This window comes from Papio anubis, chromosome 15 (assembly GCF_008728515.1).
Source record: "Papio anubis isolate 15944 chromosome 15, Panubis1.0, whole genome shotgun sequence".
Classification (NCBI taxonomy): domain Eukaryota; kingdom Metazoa; phylum Chordata; class Mammalia; order Primates; family Cercopithecidae; genus Papio; species Papio anubis.
Window position 1 is genome coordinate 88,626,404 of NC_044990.1, and position 19,421 is coordinate 88,645,824.

Here is a 19,421-nt window from a genome sequence, read left to right on the forward strand (position 1 = left end):
GCATTGCATGCCTATATCAACACATCTCATGTACCCCATAAATATATACACCTACTATGTACTCACAAAAACTTAAAAATTATTAAATAAATAAATTAGATCTCCCAAATTAGTGCCCATCCTAGCACCCCCTACTCTTCATCACAGCCCGTGTTAGAAATTGTATTGTGAATGCTCTTTGTCTGTGGTCCGTCTCCCCAGCTGGGCTGTGTATTCTATCTGCTGCCACTTGCCCACGCTTAGCAGAGCGTCTGATTTATGGGCAGTCCTCCAAAAAGTGCTGAATAAACGAATGAGCAAGTTCACACTCACTGAGTGTTCACTCTACACACATCAGGATATTAAAACTAGAAGGAGCTTGAAGTTCCTTGTGCTGAGGTGGTGACTGAGGTGGACACATCGGCCCCCCAGAGCGTGGACAAGTCTAGAGAAGTGCATCAGTGCCGCCTCAGGAAGATGATAAAATTCCTGCACTCCCCCTCAAAAAGAAGGAAATACAAAGCAACATATGAAAAGGACACAATAGGAGTCTATAAAATACACCCTGTAATGTTAAGGACCTCTTTACAGTCCTTCATTCTCTATTATTGAGCAATTAATCACTACAGAGCCTTGATGTGGGGGAAAATGTTGCATTTACTTCTGAGCGCTACATTCCTGTTTCATGATCTGACTCCACAGAAACACCGTGGACCCTGTAGTCTTCACTCGGAAACCAGGACCAAGCATACAGTAAAGCAGACGAAACGCCAATGTCCAACCAGAGCCGTCCCAATCCACAATTCTGAAAGTGATTCCTTCACATAGCAGAGAAACCCCATGAGACAGGCACCAAAAAAAGAAAAAGCCTCAGCCATTTAATCCTTATCATCCTTTACAAAGGTTAAGGGAACCTACGATGTGCCAGGAGAAAGAAGATGACGTTGTATTACTGAGAACCGAGAACCATGCTGGGCCCCTGTACATCTGTCATCTTATTTAAGCTGTCCCTGGAAATAAAGTTTACTACTACAGTTTTAAGACGAGGTCACTGAGACTCAGAGACAGGATCATATCTTCATCTTGTTTTCTACAAGTGCTCCAACTGATTCATCTAAAAAGAAAACCTGCTGATGCCAAATACAGCTGTGAGGGAAAGGTACAACCCCAAACTCACCTATTTGGGCAACGTAAGCCATTTCAAGTTATGCCATGAGATGGTAGCGTCCCGAAAGGCAGTTCCAACCCACAGGGAAGCACGGTTACACGAGTCTTCCATTTCTAAGTAGATATGCCTCATTTTTTATTGATGCACTCAGCGGCTCTGCAGGCCACCCTTGGTCTGTGTGACAGGGCCACTAAGCGTGTGTCATGCCATGGCATTGGGTGACACACAGGCTCACAAATCTTAACTGACCTGGAGCATTTGTGAACAGTACAAGCTGAACTTCTGTTTTTTGTTCTTTGGGTCGTTTGTCTATTTGTTTTTGAGACAGGGTCTCACTCTGTTGCCCAGGCTGGAGTGCAGTGGTGCAGTTACGGCTCACTGCAGTTTCAAACTCCCAGATTCAAGTGATCCTCCCACCTCAGTCTCCCCAGTAGCTGAAGCTACAGGCATGCACCACCATGCCTGGCTATTTTTTTTCAATTTTTAGTAGAGACAGGGTCTCGCTATGTTGCCTTGGCTGGTATCTATCTTCTGGCCTCAAGGGATCCTCCCGTCTGAGTCTCCCACAGCGCTGGGATTCCAGGCGTGAGTCATCATGCCTGGCCAAGCTGAACTTTTGTACCACAAACAATAGAAAGTGTTCTTCCTTCTCAAGGACTCATATGTCAGAAACCTGGAATGCCACCAGTCAAGGCCAGGAAGCTGACTGTTGTGCCAAATCACAGCAGTCTATACGGCGCCTCCTCTAACCAGACTGTCCTGAGCTAGAGCAGCCAAGGTCAGGGAAGGGAACGGACCCCTGCCTCAAACACACTGAACCAGCTGGCTCTGCATAAATGAGAAAGCGCATCTCAGACACGAGGTGCAGCAAGCTTCCTACGTGAATGAAGCGCGTGTAATTCTACCTGGGGAAAGTGTTAACAGGAATCTGAATACATTGATCTTGTTAGTGATGAGACAGGCCACAGGTTGAAACTATTTTTCATTTACCACCGTTGGGTGCAGCAGGACTTTTCTAGTTCACAGGCACCCCATGCACAAAACAGAATGTAGCCCGACGTACATTTATTACATTGTGTGAGTAAATGCACACCTGGAGCAATTCTTTTCCGGTTTCACTCTCACTTTAGGACAGAAGTCACTTCTATGAAGGACACAGCAGGCGTGGTGAGATTAAGTGCATAAGTCCTTGGGCAGGTCTGCCCAGATCAGATCCCATTCCACCACTTCCTGGAGAAAAACCTTGCTACCTACTACAGTCCCAGAGAGGATTAAAGGAGCTAAAATGGGGAAGCGTTTTGCATAGCCTTTGGCACATACTAAGTGTTGCGGAAGCATCGGCTATAATTTAAGGCCAAAGCTATAATATAAGGCCAAAGTCTGCAGACTGGAACCTCAGTTTTGGGAAGACTGCGTGACCCCACAGGCTAATGCTGGCTAATCAGCCCACACAACAATATTGCAAATAGGCCGTCCCATTTATTCTTTGTATCTAAACACTTACTTTCAAATATAGGTAAGCATTTCAGATATAACCTGGGGCACAAACAGTTTCCTGTAGCAGGTATTCTATAACTGTGTATCTACCACCAGAGCAACTCTTTATGGCCCTGAAGGCTCTTAGTAATAAAATCAAGAACTTTCAAAATATAAATAGGAAACCTAGTCGACAGAGTACAAAAATAAAAGACACTGTATCCTCAAGGCAACTTCAGTTAGAATGCTACATCTTTTTGATCCAACAATTTTTTTTTATTTTTAAATAATGCAAGGCAGAATGATAGATTAGAAAACACCATGATTCGGCCGGGTCCGGTGGCTCGCGCCTGTCATCCCAGCACTTTGGGAGGCCCAGGTGGGCAGATCACTTGAGGTCAGGAGTTCAAGACCAGCCTGGCCAACATGGTGAAACCCCATCTCTACAAAAAATGCAAAAATTAGCCGGGTGTGGTGGTGCGCACCTGTAGTCCCAGCTACTCGGGAGGCTGAGGCAGGAGAATTGCTTGAAGCTGGGAGGTGGAGGTTGCAGTGAGCCAAGATCACACCACTGTACTCCAGCCTGGGCAACAGAATGAAACTGTGTCTCAAAAACATACAAAAACAAAAACAAAAAACCCGCAAAAAACTCCTGTCATTCTAAAAATGTCCACAATTCAGTCTCACCCGCCTCCATCCTCATGAAGGCACCAGGGGAGCACGGTGGGCGCACCTGATTTCTTGGTTAGGTCTGTTCTGTTCCTGTTTTATGGGTGGGGGGTTGTCTGTGTACACTGCTCCCATGTGAGGGGTCCTGGCTCCATCGCAGCCTCTTAACCAGCTCAGTGCCAGGAAGGGTGGACTTTGACAAAAACCCACCTCAAAGCTGCACTCCCCAACCTGGAGTGCAACTGGGCCAAGCCCCTAGGCTCGCTGGGCCTAGCTTCCTCATGTGCACCGGGAGGTGAGGATAACACCAAGCACACAAAGTCCTAGGCTCGCTGGGCCTCAGCTTCCTCATGTGCACCGAGAGGTGAGGATAACACCAAGCACACAAAGTCCTAGGCTCGCTGGGCCTCAGCTTCCTCATGTGCACCGAGAGGTGAGGATAACACCAAGCACACAAAGTCCTAGGCTCGCTGGGCCTCAGCTTCATGTGCACCGAGAGGTGAGGATAACACCAAGCACACAAAGTCCTAGGCTCGCTGGGCCTCAGCTTCCTCATGTGCACCGAGAGGTGAGGATAACACCAAGCACACAAAGTGGATGCCGGAACGACAATGCCAGGAGGCACTGAGTGTGATGTCTGGCACCCAGAAGCATGATATATGCCTGTTACTCTCACAGCCCAGGGGCCCCAGCAAGGTAAGGGCTGGGTCCCTACAGAACCCAGAGGCCTGAACATGTGTATGATGATTCAAAACCTTCCAGGCCAGTTTTTCATAGGACACTGCCCTGACTTCCTTGCAGAACCCTAGCACTAGGTAGCTGAGGCTTCAGACCAGTGTGTGGACAGCGGCCAGGCCAGAGGGAGGAAAGACATCCATTGCCATCAGCATCTTGTGAGTCCACAAAACAAATCAGCAAATATTTACTGTCATGCGCGTCCGTGTGAAGAGACCACCAAAGAGGCTTTGTGTGAGCAAGACAGCTTTTTAATCACCTGGGCGCAGGCGGGCCGAGTCCGAAAAGAGAGTCAGCGAAGCGAGATAAGGGTGGGGCCGTTTTATAGGATTTGGGTGGGTAAAGGGAAATTACAGTCAAAGGAGGCTTGTTCTCTGGTGGGCGGGGGCGGGGGGGGGGGGGCACAAGGTGCTCAGTGGGGGAGCTTTTTGAGTCAGGAGGAGCCAGGAAAAGGAATTTCACAAGATAATGTCATCACTTAAGGCAAGGACTGGCCATTCTCACTTCTTTTGTGGTGGAATGTCATCTGTTAAGGCGGAGCAGGGCATTTTCACTTCTTTTGTGATTCTTCAGTTACTTCAGGCCATCTGGGCGTATACGTGCAAGTCACAGGGGATGCGATGGCTTGGCTTGGGCTCAGAGGCCTGACATCTACGACATGCTTTGCTTGGAGCTCCAAGCTTAGCTTGGTCTGTGTTAGAATATAAGCTACTAAAAGTTAAGTGTGTTGATTTGTATCAACTTGGGTTAAGCAGGAAGGAATATTTCAGACAAAAGCTGAATTCCTGAATGCAGATTCATTTTGCCTGTGCCCTTTGGCATTTCTGAATTTCTAGCTTCTTCAGCCCTGAATCTGGAATCCAGGGAACTCACCTAGCTCAGGATTCTTACAGCCATTGTTACGGTCTTTTGTTACAATGTTGGGTGCCTTAGGCCTCAGGAACAAAATCTTTCTCTCTGACCTTCCCCTGCCCTCCTTTCACCTGGCCCAGGCAGGACTCTAATCTGACAGGGGTCATTAGACCCTCCTCCCAGAGAGGGCCTGCCCCATACCCTAGAGGAAGGAATGCTGCAGAGAGCCTTGAGGAATCTGAACAGACAGGCCTTGCTGGGCTTAGATTGCACCCTTTTTATCCAGTCACGCTTTTTTAAATTCATTTTTTAATTTTAATTTTTTTAATTGAGATGGAGTCTTGCTCTGCTGCCCAGGCTGGAGTGCAGTGGCACAATCTCAGCTCACTGCTACCTCTGCTATCTCTGCCTCCTGGGTTCAAACAACCCTCTCGCCTCAGCCTCCTGAGTAGCTAGGACTACAGGCGTGCGCCACCATGCGCAGCTAATTTTTGTATTTTTAGTAGAGACAGAGTCTCGCCATGTTGGCCAGGCTGGTCTCGAACTCCTGACCTCAAGTGATCTACCCTCCTCAGCCTCCCAAACTGCTGGGATGACAGGCCTGAGCCACCACACCCGGCCTTTCCAATCACATTTTGACATGATGCCCATGCCTCCATCACAGACAACCAATGAAGTCTCCATAAGAGGCCCTGAAAACAGGATTCAGGGAGCTCCCGGAAAGCCGAGCACGTGGAGGCTGACAGGAAGGTGAAGAAGAACTCACCCCCATGCCACAAGGGCACCCCAACTCTGTGGCACCCCAACTCCGTGGACCCCAACTCTGTGGCACCCCAACTCCGTGGCACCCCTTCCAGACCTTGCTCCATGTGTCTCTTCGTGTGGCTGTTCATTTGTATCCTTTGCAATATCCTGTCTAATAACCAGTAAACAAACATAAGCAACCATTTCCCAGCAAAGTAATTGAACCCAAAGAGGGGGTCGTGGGAACCCCCACCTGAAGCCGGTGTATCAGAAATTCCAGAGGCCTGGAATTGAGACCGAGGGGAAGGAAGGGGCCGTCTTGTGGAACTGAGCCCTCACCCTGTGGTATGAGACGCTACCACCAGGTGGATAGTGTTGGAATTAAACTGGAGGACACCCAGCTGGTGTCCACTGCGTGGTGTGTGGGGAAAACCCTGCTCCTTCGGTCACAGGAGTTTCCTGGTCAATGATTGCTGTGGCGCTTTGAGAGCAAAGGAGAAACTTGGGTTTAGAGTTTTTCCTGAAACACATTCCCGAGGTCCCTAGTGGATCTGCCTTCTCCTTGCCACCTGCCAGAGTCTTATATTTGCTTTTAATATAAAATCCAAGGTTTCTGGCTGTAATTAGAGGGAACAGTAGGGGAAAATACATCTTTTCCATCTTCCCAGAAGCACGGTCCTGGTGTGTTAGTCTTTTTAATAGATTTATAATGATACTGAACTCAAAAGAAATCAAGAGCGACTAAAGAAGTTTTTTAGGATACCATATAATTAATGCCCCGGACCAACAGTTCCCTACCACGCACACAATGGCCTATTGTGTCACAGCACTCAGGACAATTATATTTCCACACTAATTTTATCATTCAAGGTCAATACATCGCTAAGAAAACGAAACTGCTAATGTCACTCTCTGAATTTTTCCCACTGTTTTCAAAAGTTTCCTTCAGCAAAAACTTAGTTTCAAAAATATCACAGAGCAAAATGTTACATTCTATGGAAAACGTGAAGTGAGTAAAACCCAAGGAGTTTATAAATCCAAGGAAAGAAAAAGAGATCAGAAAAACAGACAACCAGCAGTATGTACTATGGGTGCAAGGTCACTTTGTAGCAGTTTGGTGAAAGGAGGAATTCTTCCCTCTGCTACAAAGACCAAGAAATACTTCACTGAAAGATGGGATAAAATTCAAGCTGGGAATTGCTAGGAGCGGGGACAGTTCCGGAGACAGAAACGCTGTAAGCCCCTGTGAGAACAGAGAAAAGGACGAACTGCAAATCTTGCATCAGGGCTCAGGTGCTAGCAGGCAGACAAGAGGAGTGATAAGCTGGGGCGTGCTGGAGGGGCTCTGGGCAGGGAAGCTGACCAGATCCAGGAGGCCTGGCAGAAAGACCCCTCAGTGAGGTGCAGAGGAGACAGCACCAGGGAAGCCAGGGTTGAAACGAAGCTGGAACCTGCCTGGGCCAGCGTTCGCGGCCAGCTGGACCACGGAACTCTGTCATCGCAGTGATGAATCCATTATCCTAAGAATCAACAGCTGTTTAGGCATGCGTGTGTGTGTGTGTGTGTGTACATGTGTGTATGTTTGTACAAAATTTCTTTTTCTTGGAGAGGGATGTTATATGAAATCTCAATACAGAAAGAAGAGCAATTTTGATCTGGCATCATAAATTTTCAGCCAGGCATGGTAGCTCATGCCTGTAATCTCAGCACTTGGGGAGACCAAGCAGGGAGGATCTCTTGAGCCCAGGAGTTCAAGACCAGCCTGGGCAACATACTGAGACCCGTGTCTCTACAAAAATAAAAAATAAAATAAAATACAAAAATTAGCCAGGGGTGGTGGTGCTGTAGTCCCAGCTGAGAGGTGGGAGGATTGCTTGAGCCCATGAGGTCAAAGCTGCAGTGAGCCAAGATCACACCACTGCATTCCAGTCTGGGTGACAGAAGAAGACCCTGTCTCAAAAAAATACATAAATAAATAAGATGGCCGCGGTGGCTCACACCTGTAATCCCAACACTTTGGGAGGCCAAGGTGGGCGGATTGCTTGAGGTCAGGAGTTCAAGACTAGCCTGACCAACATGGTGAAACCCTGTCTCTACTAAAAATACAAAAATTAGCCGGGCATGGTGGTGGGAGCCCATAATCCCAGCTACTCAGGAAGCTGAGGCAGGAGAATCGCTTGAACCTGGGAGGCGGAGTTTGCAGTGAGCCGAGATCGCACCAGTGCACTCTCGCCTGGGCAACAGAGCGAGACTCCGTCTCAAAAAAAAAAAAATTAAATTAAAAATAAATAAATAGGGCCAGGCGCAGTGGCTCACGCCTGTAATCCCAGCACTTTGGGAGGCTGAGGCAGGCGGATCACGAGGTCAGGAGATCGAGACCATCCTGGCTAACACAGCGAAACCCCGTCTCTACTAAAAATACAAAAAATTAGCCGGGCGTGGTGGCGGCGCCTGTAATCCCAGCTACTCAGGAGGCTGAGGCGGGAGAATGGCGGGAACCCGGGAGGCGGAGCTTGCAGTGAGCCAAGACCTGCACTCCAGCCTGGATGAAAGACCGAGACTCCATCTTAAATAAATAAATAAATAAATAAATAAATAAAATTTTCTATTTCTCCAGAGAACTTAAAGATAACAAAGCGTGAAAGTGTCTCCCAAAGGCATTCAATGCGACTTAGGAGCTCGTTAACAAACACAGTTGACCTTCATTAAGCTTCCCCTGAACCACAGCGCACTGAAGAGCCCGCAAGGTCCCCTGGCACCCCGGGATTCCCAGGCGCCACTCCAGGAGGCTGTGGGCCGAGCCTCCCAGCGCACACTGCTCGCAAGCGGCCACTGTGCTCTGCAATCTCCGAGTATAATGTCGCTTTGTCCACTCCTGCTGAGGCCAGGACAATCAATTAATTCTCTTTCCCCTATCTTAATACCCACATTCATATTCAGGCCACTGTTGCTGGTCAATAAAGCAGAGGAACTCTACAAATGAAGCCTTGCACCCAGAAGGCACCCGTTCAAAGTCCTCCGTAGAGGTGACCATGTGGACCCACATGCACCTGGGGTTTTGCAGGTTGACCTTCCAGATACAAACCTTAACTGGCATTTCTCCCAAGATCTTTCGTTCAGTAGGAGCTGATGTTCATCTTAAATCCACCCTCACTCCACTCTAGCTCAGCACACACACACAGTGGAAATTTGAGAGCTGCTTGTTGAGTTGAACTGAATCTTGGGGTCCTACAATTGCTGAATGTTAAACCTTTTTAGAAGTGTCTATACCTATGGGAACAGACTGCTAGAGAAGCATTATCTCCTTTACAACCTAAACCAGGGATCAGCAAATGTTTTTTGCCATTATCTCCTTTACACAACCTAAACCAGGGATCAGCAAATGCTTTCTGCAAAGGGCCAGACAGTAAATATGTTTGGCTTTCAGTGCTGTCTGGTCTCTGTTGCAATGACTCAACTCTGCCATTACAAGGTGAAAGCAGCCATAGACAATGCATTTAAGTGTATGCATATGCATGTGGCTGTGCCAATAAAACTTTATTTACAACAACCAGCAGCAGGCCTGCGTCAGCCCCGGATCTGTAGAAAGACCATGTAATTGACCAAATGGTCTTCAGTCACACAAACACTAATTGTCAGGTTGAGGGTCACCATATTAAGACCTCAAAAACCACTCAGAAGCCTCTCCTGAGTGAGGCTAAAACAGAAACTAATATAATAGGAAAGCCAGCTAAAATCTGACTCCTGACTGGGCACAGTGGCTCACGCCTGTAATGCCAGCACTCTGGGAGGCCAAGGTAGGAGGATCGCTTTAGCCCAGGAGTTCAAGGCCAGCTTGGGCAATGTAGCAAGACCCTGTCTCTACAAAAAAAAAAAAAAATTTAAATATTGACCAGGCATGGTGGTGCACACCTGTGGTCCCAGCTACTTAGGAGGCCGAGGTGGGAGGACTGCTTGAGCCTGGGAGGTTGAAGTTACAGTGAGCTATGGTTACCCCACTGCACTCCAGCCTGGACAACAGACTGAGACCTTGTCTCAAAAAAATTAAATAATTATATAAATAAATAAAATCCCCCCGGCTCCACGTGTTTTGCAGGCTGTGCATTCACTTCTGCACCAATCTCTCGAGGCTTTTAAAAAATGTGCAGTCCTCTCACGTCAGTCAAAAGTGTGGACCCTCAGCCACCCATGTGGTCCCTGCCAAAGAGAGCTGTTCTCCAGGCCCACCCACAGCATCACCACAATTCCAACCTGAAGCAGCAACACATATGACACAGCCTCCACCCATTCCCTAAGGAGCAGCTGTCATGGGGCTGGAGGCTGAGGCTTCTATGTGGACTGGAAGCAGAGAGGTGGGGGCTCACGGTCCTCAGAGCTGAACTGTCCCTCTCATTCAGCACCTTCACCCACAAGCCACCTTTGTCCTTCACAAAAGCCACCTGCGCTCTGCCTCGGGCAGACAGCAGTCTGCATTCACAGGATGCAGGCCAATCTCTTAGCTAACTTCACCTGAACGAGCACTCACATTCTCCCTCCTCCAGGCACCAAGATTCCATAACCGGAAACTCCAGCATCCTCTCCTGGGCTGCACTGCAGTTGTTCAAATAAAGAGAAAGTTCTTAAACCAATTGTTCAGAATCTCACCTGGGGCTTAGGAAAGAGCCTGCATGAGCAAAGCAGCATCTTCATTCGCTGCAGAGCCCAGCCTGGGTTCACAGCATCTCTGAGGCCAGAGAGGACCTGGAGAACCTGAGATCCTAAATCCATCATGAGCCTTTCCTTGAAAAATCCTTGCATTTCGGCTTGGGAGGGAGGGACCTGATCCACGGAGAAACCCGTACTTTAGGTCCTGAGCCAAGCAGCATCAAGACCTTGGGTTCCCAAGGGCAGGAAGACCAGGCTATGAAGCTGAGCGGCCCTGGCACTGTCAGGGATCGACTGTGGGAGCCGCCTCCCCTCTGTAAGATGCTGTTTCCCAGTCTGTAGGACGGCAACGTTGACGCCTCCCAGGCGGAGGTGTAAGAAAAGGATGTAGCCCAGGAGTATGGAGCCTGCACAGGGCCTGGCACGTGGCAGGAAGCTGCATACAGTGGCAATTACTGTAAGTGTTGGAAGCGCGAGTTTCGGAGGCAGCCGTTACACACAGGCCACACCTGCTCTCCCGCCACAAATCCCCCCACTACTCTAACGCGCCCCAGTAGAACTCAAATGAGGCTTGAATTCCTCTTCCATATGACAACCTTCCAGCAAACAGTTCCTGGGACTGCGACTCCAGTCCTCTCTATTCCACACCACAGAACCCCCCCATTTTCTCAGTCCTGCCTTCTGTGACACAGATTCCAGGGCCATTGCACCCTGATCCCTTCTCAGGTGGGTCAGCCATCAGCATCCTCCAAAAAGGCCAGAGGCTGGGCCCATCTCTCTTCCACATCTTTGCCATCCACCCATCCTTGGGTTCTGGCACCAAGAACGCTGGGGTCTGCAAGGCTCACGCCAAAGCTCAGCTGAGACAGATAGAGGAACTGTTTCCTCGCAGCTCGGGCAGGGGATGCCAGGGAAGTGCAAACGTGAATCAGCCTTTGCCTTCTGTGGGTGAAACCAGTCATCAACCAGCCCCCTGCTCGACTGCAAACAGCGAAGGAAGAAATTCAATATGGCCAGGTCTCCCAGGTTGCTGAGCCCTCGGATGGCGGACGACGACTTTTATTCTCACTCTTTACCATGGCCACCGCGAGTGTCCCCCACCTTCCCTCCCCTCGCCATGGCCTCCCCATTTATTAGAGACTTGTTTGCTGGGGGCCCAGCTGAGCCTCCCTCCTCCCTTTGTAACATGCCTGCTGGTGTAATCTCAGTGACAGGCACCCAAGGCCAGGAGACAAATGTTTGTTTAGCAAAACTCACATGGTGCTTCCTCATTCTGGCCGCTGTTCTGAGAACTCTGCCAGTCTTAACTTGCTGACTCCTAATAATGCTCAGACAGGTGCCCCTTTCTCCCCTTATTATACAGGAGGAGTCTGATGCAAAAGGAGGTGACACAGCCACGGCCACAGCTGTGGTCAGCAGATGCCCTGATCTCCAGAACCTGTGCCCACGTCACGTGGGTGAGGGACGCTGAGCCTGCCAGTCAGCCACCCTGAAAACAAGGACCAGGATGGATCCCACAAAATCACAGGGGTCCTTTAAACCCTTAGAAGAGGGAAGCAGAGGGACTGGTTCAGAGGGATGCTGTAGAGGACAGACCTAACCGGACTGCCTTTTCAGAGAGAGGATAAAGCCAGGAAATCAGGCAGGCTCCAGAAGCCAGGAAAGTCTAAGAAACAGGTTCCTCCCTCAGCCTCCAGAAAGGAATGCAATCCTGCAAGCTTTGACTTGAGCCCAGTGAGAGACTCATTTGGGACTTCTGACCTCTGGACTACTTAAAGACAATAAATCTATGGTTTTAATTTTTATTTATTTATTTGAGACAGGGTCTTGCTCCATTGCCCAGGCTGGAATGCAGTGGTATGATCATGGCTCACTGCAGTCTCAAGCTCCCAGGCTCAAGAAATCCTCTTACCTCAGCCTCCCACGTAGCTGGGACTACAGGTGCACCCCACTACACCTGGCTAACATTTTTATTCTTTGTAGAGACAGTCTCCCTGTGTTGCCCAGGCTGGTCTTCAATTCCTGGGTTCAAGCGATCCTTTCACCTCAGCCTCCTAAAGTGCTAGGATTACAGGCAGGAGCTACCATGCCCAGCAAATTTGTGTTGTTTTAAGTAACTAATTTGTTATAGCAGCAATAGGAAACTGACACAGATTTTTGAACTGGGAGCAGAGAGAGGCTGTTACGAACATGGAAGCGGCTTTAGAACTGGGCAATGGCAGATCTGGGAGGATTTGAGGATCATGAGAAGGCAGCCTGGATTGGCCTAAACAGATGGTTGGCAGGAAGATGCACATGAACAGCCCTGCTGGTGAGGAATCAGAAGGAAGCGAGAAGCATAGCAGAGAAAACCTGCATCCTCAGAGTGAACACCTCCACCAGGAGGAGCCAATTACAGGTGGAAGCCTGGGGTCGGAATGAGGACTGCGTTATCGGAAGTGGAGGAGTGAGGATGTGGTGCCAGAGAGCTCAGCTGAGTCGTGCCCCACAGCTGTGAGGGAAGCATAACCATGTGTGATGAAGTTGGATATTTAGCTGAGGAGATTTCCAAGCACAGTGTTGAAGGTGCCGATTTTTCTGGCTGTTTATATTAAGATGAGGAAGAACAGATAGGATGAGGGAAGAATTGCTGAAGAGGAGCAGGAGTTGGTGATGTGGGAAGTCCTCAGTCAGGCAGATTGCTGGGAGGCTCACACTAGGAGGCCCACCATCCGGAATGCCTGTGCTGGAGAGGAGGCCCTGGCGTGGCCACATAACCTTCTGCTGGTGCCTCAGAAGGACCCAAAGGCCAGAGGACTCTCAAGAGACCAGGATGTCTCATCCTTGCAGTGGCCACTATTGTCTGTCACAGCCTGGCTTCAGGCTCCCACAGACATGCATCCATTCCACATGCAAAATGCATGCACTCTCTCCAACACCCAGTCACCGGAGACACAGCTGGAGCTGGATGCCAGCATAGGGAAGCGGCTCAAGTCTGGGCTCCCCGCTGCCTTCCAAGCTGGCTCTTCAAGGGCCAAGTGCTGGGTATGCAAATGTGAGCCAGGTTGTGCCCCCATCACCACCCACCAGGCCACGGCCTTGAGAAGGGAAGGAAAACAAATGTGGAGGGCATTCTGTCTCCAGGGCTCTGGGGACCAGGTCTGTGCTGGGCACACCAGCCGCTTTCTCATCAGCCTGTTGTATTTTCTTCCAAGTAATGATCAGATGTGAAGCTGTACCACTCACTTCTTGCCTGCCTTTCCCCCTCCTCTGGAATCCAGAGCCTGCAGAGCAGCGGCCAGCCAGCCTGCTCACTGCTGTGGAACAAGGGCCCAAACAGTGTCTGGCACCAGGGAAGCTCAGTTTATATTTGCCAACAACAGGCAACACTTTGGACTGTCCTGAGCAACCAGCAGACAGAGAGGAGCACAGGCGTATGTTTTCTAGGGCTCTGCCTCCTCGCTGGGCAACCTCCTTTTGCTTCCTGGATGTGCCCACCCATGCATAGCAACTACTCCACATGTGTGTGCCCAATTAGACGAGGGCTGGGAGCGACAAGTGCCCCCTAAAACGGCATAATGAGACAAGTGAGTTGGAGTTGGATGAACCAAGGTCTAAATCCCACTTAACTTCTGCTGTCTTCCCATCTTTTTTTTTTTTTTTTTTTTTTTTTTTGAGACAGAGTCTTACTCTTGTCACCCAGGCTGGAGTGCAATGGCGCAATCTTGGCTCACTGCAACCTCCTCCTCCAGGGTTCAAGCGATTCTCCTGCCACAGCCTCCCAAGTAGCTAGGATTACAGGCGCCAGCCACCACACCCAGCTAATTTTTGTATTTTTAGCAGACACAGGGTTTCACCACATTGGCCAGGCTGGTCTTGAACTCCTGACCTTAGGTGATCTGCCCGCCTCAGCCTCCCAAAGTGCTGGGATTACAGGCAGGAGCCACCATGTGGTCCTGTCTTCCCATCTTTTTTTTTTTTTTCTGAGATAGAGTCTCGCTCTGTCGTCAGGCTGGAGTGCAGTGGCACAATCTTGGCTCACCACAACCTCCGCCTCCCTGGTTCAAGTGATTCTCTTGCCTCAGACTGCCGAGTAGCTGGGACTACAGGTGTGCGTCACCACACCCAGATAATTTTTGTATGTTTAGGAGAGAGGGGGTTTCACCATGTTAGCCAGGATGGTCTTGATCTCTTGACCCCATGATCTACCCACCTCGGCCTCCCAAAGTGCTGGGATTACAGGTGTGAGCCACCACACCCGGCCTCATCTTTAACATGCAAATAATCACATCTCCCTCTGGAGGGCTGTCGTGTCAATGGAATAGGGTAATGTACGTCTGCCCTGCCAACTCTCTTCTCCCTCTTCAGCTCCATCCTGCCTTACAGGCTACAAGCAGCCAGGCACTGGGTGTACACCGACCCCCGTGCAATCGTTTTTACTATTAAACATCCTGTCACCCTCTGCACACCTACACCCCCACCCCAGCCCACCCTGCCTTGTGTTGCTAAAAGCAACTTTGAAAATGGTTCCTCCTCCAGCTGGTCCTTATCGTTCTGCCTCGGTTATGACAATTACAACAAAGACAACTTGAAAAGCAACGTTTGTGGGATGCAGAGAAAGTTTAGGAGCTAAACAAAAGAAGGAAAAGAATAGGGTCCCCTAAAAGTTAAATTCTGAATTTCCAACAATTATAGAAAAGGTATCTGTTCCTACCTCTCTTCTCCCTTCAAGTACCCAGTCAGGCCACAGGCCACTGAGGAGGCAGGCAAGGGTGGCCTGTGTCCCTGCCAACTCTGGGCCAGGGCCGCCTGAGTACACAGGAAGTCAGGAATGTGGAGAAGGGGCCTGGTCACCCTCTGTTCTGAGGACTTCTAGTAATTCACCCTTAGGATCTTTCGAACAAGCAGCAGCAGCCTCGGATGCCAGGAAATGAGCTGCTGCCCCCAGGAACGCTTCAAGACATCTAGGGCATCACATCAGCACAATTGCAAAATCCTCTGGTGATCAAGATTCCAGCTGCATCATGTCCTTGGTGCTGAAGAAGCAAGAGGCCAGTCGAAACAAAACTGCTACTTCATTCCCTCCAATGCAGGGGCTGTTCTAGCACTGCAGGGCAGCTCTTGTTCCAGAAACACCCCGTGTGGTAAGAGTCTGCCTCCAACGGCAGCCACTACAGGGGTTTCGGTTTGGGTCCCCCAATAACACTCCTACATTAACCTTGCTACTTGTAAACCAAGGGCAGCAGTAAATCCCAGCCAGCCAGTGAAAGCAGCAGAGGGGCAAATCTTTGTACAAAAGCAAATTAGGTTCCATTTGACTTTGTAGAAAAGCAAATTGGGTTCGTGAAGTGGGTTCGATTTGACTTCTAGAGCATGCGTTCCATCGTTAACAAACGCTCAGTGTGAGGGAGCCAGCTCAGTAAACCTCACCTGCAGCCTGGGGCGGAAGACAGAACTGGAGCAAAGATCAGGGAAATGCACCTCCTTACCTGGGGGACATTGTTTTCACAAGATGATTGCCAATAAACTAGTCACGATGTTAACTGGGATAATAATAATGAAAAAGCAAGCATCAAAGAAGGCAAAAGGGAGGGGGAGAACTGGAAGTACTTCTGTGAGCTTCGTTAATTCAGTTTTAAAGAGAGAATTAATTATCATCTTGTTTATTCAGCATACTGTCGCACCCAAGATGGCAATTTAAGAACTCTGGACGGGGCCTTTGGGTATATGACTTTTTAAAATGCTGACATAAAAGAAGTCAGAACTTTCAGAGTTTCAGGCTTCTAAAAACTCACACTCATTGAAAATGTGTCACACGAATCCAGTTTCTTCATTCACTTACAATATCTTATTCTTTTGTAAGGATGCTACAATCACCAGTGTTATTTTCCAGTGTTAAACAGAAAGCTTGAATTGAGATCCTCTAAGTTGTACTTTTGAAAAGTCACAAATACTACACACTAAAAATAACTCATTACCTATCTTACAAATGCTTCCACCGGAAGTCACTCCAAACCCATATGACGTATCTGAGCCAAGATCAAGCAGAAGATTAACTGTAAAAGGCAGATATGCTCCGGGCTGAGAGGTCCGGAGGCTCCAGTTCTATTTCCTCTCTCCTGAGTAAACCCAGCAGGGGAACACTCTGTGCCTCATTTTACTCTTTCTTAAAAAGGGGCTAATAGCACCAGCTCTGCTCACCCCTCAAGTGAATCTTAAAGGAGATCATGTTCCTACGGGTACGTAAAAACTGAAAATACCCAACAAAGCAGCCACCGAGGAGCGTCTCTGGTTCCCAGGGCAGCAGAGCAGGAACGCGGGGCGCGGGAGCAAAGGCCGCTGAGGTACACAAGTGACCAGCAGGTTCTCTGCAAACTGGATTGTCGCTGAGGTCACTGAGTGGCTCAGCAGGCAGAGCTCAGCCCAACCAGCAAGGGAGGGCGAGTGGGAAACCCCGAGAAGAAGGCATCTGCTGTCCGAGGCCGGGACCCTGTGCGCGGCCGGGTGCCCTGCTGGAAGCCCCGCGCCCCCGGTCCCCGGCGGAGCCCCAGAGCGGCGTGGCTCAGGCGGCGCCGGCCTCACCTGCGGTGTCCCAGATGGAGATGTTGTAGGAGCGCCACTGCTTCAGGTAGAAGGCGCCGCCCACCGTGCTGACCGTGTCCGGGAAGCGCCGCTCCATATACCGCTGCAGCAGCGACGTCTTCCCCACGTTCATGTCCCCCAGCAGCACAATCTTGCTGTCCGGCTTCCTCATCTTCCCGCAGGAACCCCCGGCGCCCCGCACCCTTTCCCCGAGGCTGGCCGGCTCGTGCGCCCCGCGCGCAGCTGGTGGAGCGGACCCTGGACTCGCCGCGACCCGGTTCTCGGGAACGCTCCGGGACCTTCGCCTCCGGACGCCCGGGAGCGCAAGAGAGGAAGCGCGTGTGCGCGCCCGGGCAGGAGCTGGCTACGGAGCCCGGAGCGCACGTCGGGGGCCCGGACCGCGGCGGCCTCGCCCCGCCCCCCGGGCCCTTTCACCGCCCCGGCCCCGCCCCATCCCCTTCCCCCCACCGCCCCCACCCCGCCCCTGCTGGACCTCGCGCTTTACGCAAGAACGGGAGTTCTCCAGCCGAGGCTCGGGACGGCTGCAGGAGGGAAAATGAAAGTTCTGGGCGCACCTTCCGCCTCTCCGCGTCTGCACGGTCGGGGCTGCGGTGCGAGGAGCCTGGCCGCGGGGCCGAGCGAGGTGGAAGGGCCGGGGCCCTTGGGGAACCCCGTTCTGTCTTCCACGCTCCTTTAGGAGAGGAACACGTGAGAGCGTGTTCCTCTCACGCTCGACCCAGCGCCTTTCCAGCTGCGGTCGATTTGCTTCTCCGCGTGCGTGTAAGTGCAACCACTCTCAAGGTCATTGAAAAAGTTTGCTTTAAATGAGCGTCTGCGGAGCCCGTCCTGAGGCTCTCACTGTTAGAGATTAGAGATGGGGGCGCTTTCTAGTGGAGGGTTTTGCTTGTGGAGGATTTTCGTTTTGCTCTTTGACTTTTGCAAGAAGCCTTTTATCCTATTTTGTACCTGAAAAGTGGACAGTCATCTCCATTTATGGCTTGGAATGAAAATTTGACTTTGGAAGTTGCAATCGCTACTTGAGAAATATTTCCTCCTTTTTTTTTTTGACACGGAGTTTTGCTCTTGTTGCCCTGGCTGGAGAGCAGTGCGCGATCTCGGCTTACTGCAACCTCCGCCTTCCGGTTTCAAGTGATTCTCCTGCCTTAGCCTCCCGAGTAGGCGGGATTACAGGCATGAGCCACCATGCCCGGCTAATTTTTGTATTTTTAGTAGAGACGGGGTTTCACCATGTTGGCCAGGCTGGTCTCGAACTCCTGACCTCGTGATCCACCCGCCTCGGCCTCTCAAGTCCTCCTTCCTTTTTAAAGAGTAAACCTTGAAATGCTTTTAAAATATGCAGCGTGTGGAATTTGGTTTGTTGGTTGGTTGGTTGGGGTTTTTTAGAGAAAATGAGAGGTAGAATGGACTTTAAGTTGAACTCTGGGGACAGTGTCGCTCTGGCCGCTGGCCTGGCTGAGAAAGGCGGTGAGACTCTGAGCAAGTTAAAACCGGTGTCCTGTAAAGGGAAATAGGCCCGTTGCCTCCTTCAGTAGGTGCCCTGAGACTCCGACAAGGCAGGAATGCCAAGGCCTATCATACCTGCTCAGCCCTGGCATGTCAGGTTGCTGAGACTGAGCAGTGTGGGGCTGAGGTGGAAGTGGACCTTCTGGGGCATGGAAAATGCACCAGGAGACCCCGGCTCCTTCTCAGCCAGCACTGCTTCATCCTTAGAGCAAATTTCAGTCAATTCAGCATTTATTCAATGCCTGTTGCATGCAAGTGACAACCTAAATAACAGAGAGGATGTCTAAAAGAAAAAGATACTTATTTTGCAATAGAGCATTGCAATAGAAATATGCATGCCATAGTAAACTTGTGCATATTCAGGGAGGCAAAGAAAGCAAAGGTTTTTTAAAAAATGAGGCGGACTGCACAATTGTTTGAAAATAATTATCTGTGGCTACAAAGATCCATAACGAAGGCAATGTCAGTTCGAAGTAGGACAGCCAGTGGCTGGGCCATGTCCTTGCAGGACTTGTTTTTTTGTGGGAGATTGCAGTGACCTTTGTGCAAGGTTGCGGTTTTTCCACAGAGTCCTTTTTGTTACCAGGCACAAGAACCCTCTCTTTGCCGAGCGCGGTGGCTCACGTCTGTAATCCCAGCACTTTGGGAGGCTGAGGCAAGTGGATCACGAGGTCAGGAGATGGAGACCATCCTGGCTTACACAGTGAAACCCCGTCTCTACTGGGCGCCTGTAATCCCAGCTACTCGGGAGGCTGAGGCAGGAGAATGGCATGAACCGGGAGGCAGAGCTTGCAGTGAGCCAAGATTGCGCCACTGCACTCCAGTCTGGGTGACAGAGCGAGACTCCGTCTCAAAAAAAAAAAAAAAAAAAAGAACCCTCTCTTCATGGCCTTCCCTGGCTCTATTTGTCAGGGTTTTCTTAACATTAGTGACTCCATTTCGATTCTGACAATTTTCACACAAGCTACAGTGCCTGGCCTGGGGTGACACAAACATGAATCAGGTTTGGTTCCTGTTGGCCAGGCGCAGTGGCACACACCTGTAATCCCAGCACTTTGAGAGGCTGAGG

General features: G+C 50.2%; 1 protein-coding gene across 1 annotated transcript in view; it reads right to left on the reverse strand.

Annotated features, from left to right (window-relative positions):
* The window catches only part of RAB20 (RAB20, member RAS oncogene family), a 36,263-nt gene extending 18,901 nt beyond the window's left edge, over positions 1-17,362 (reverse strand). Inside the window, exon 1 of the mRNA XM_017951423.2 lies at positions 16,829-17,362. Within this exon, the coding sequence (XP_017806912.1) occupies positions 16,829-17,000 (172 nt within the window). The 5' untranslated portion in view covers positions 17,001-17,362. The remainder of the gene's footprint in view (positions 1-16,828) is intronic.
* Between the last annotated feature and the right edge of the window lie 2,059 nt (positions 17,363-19,421).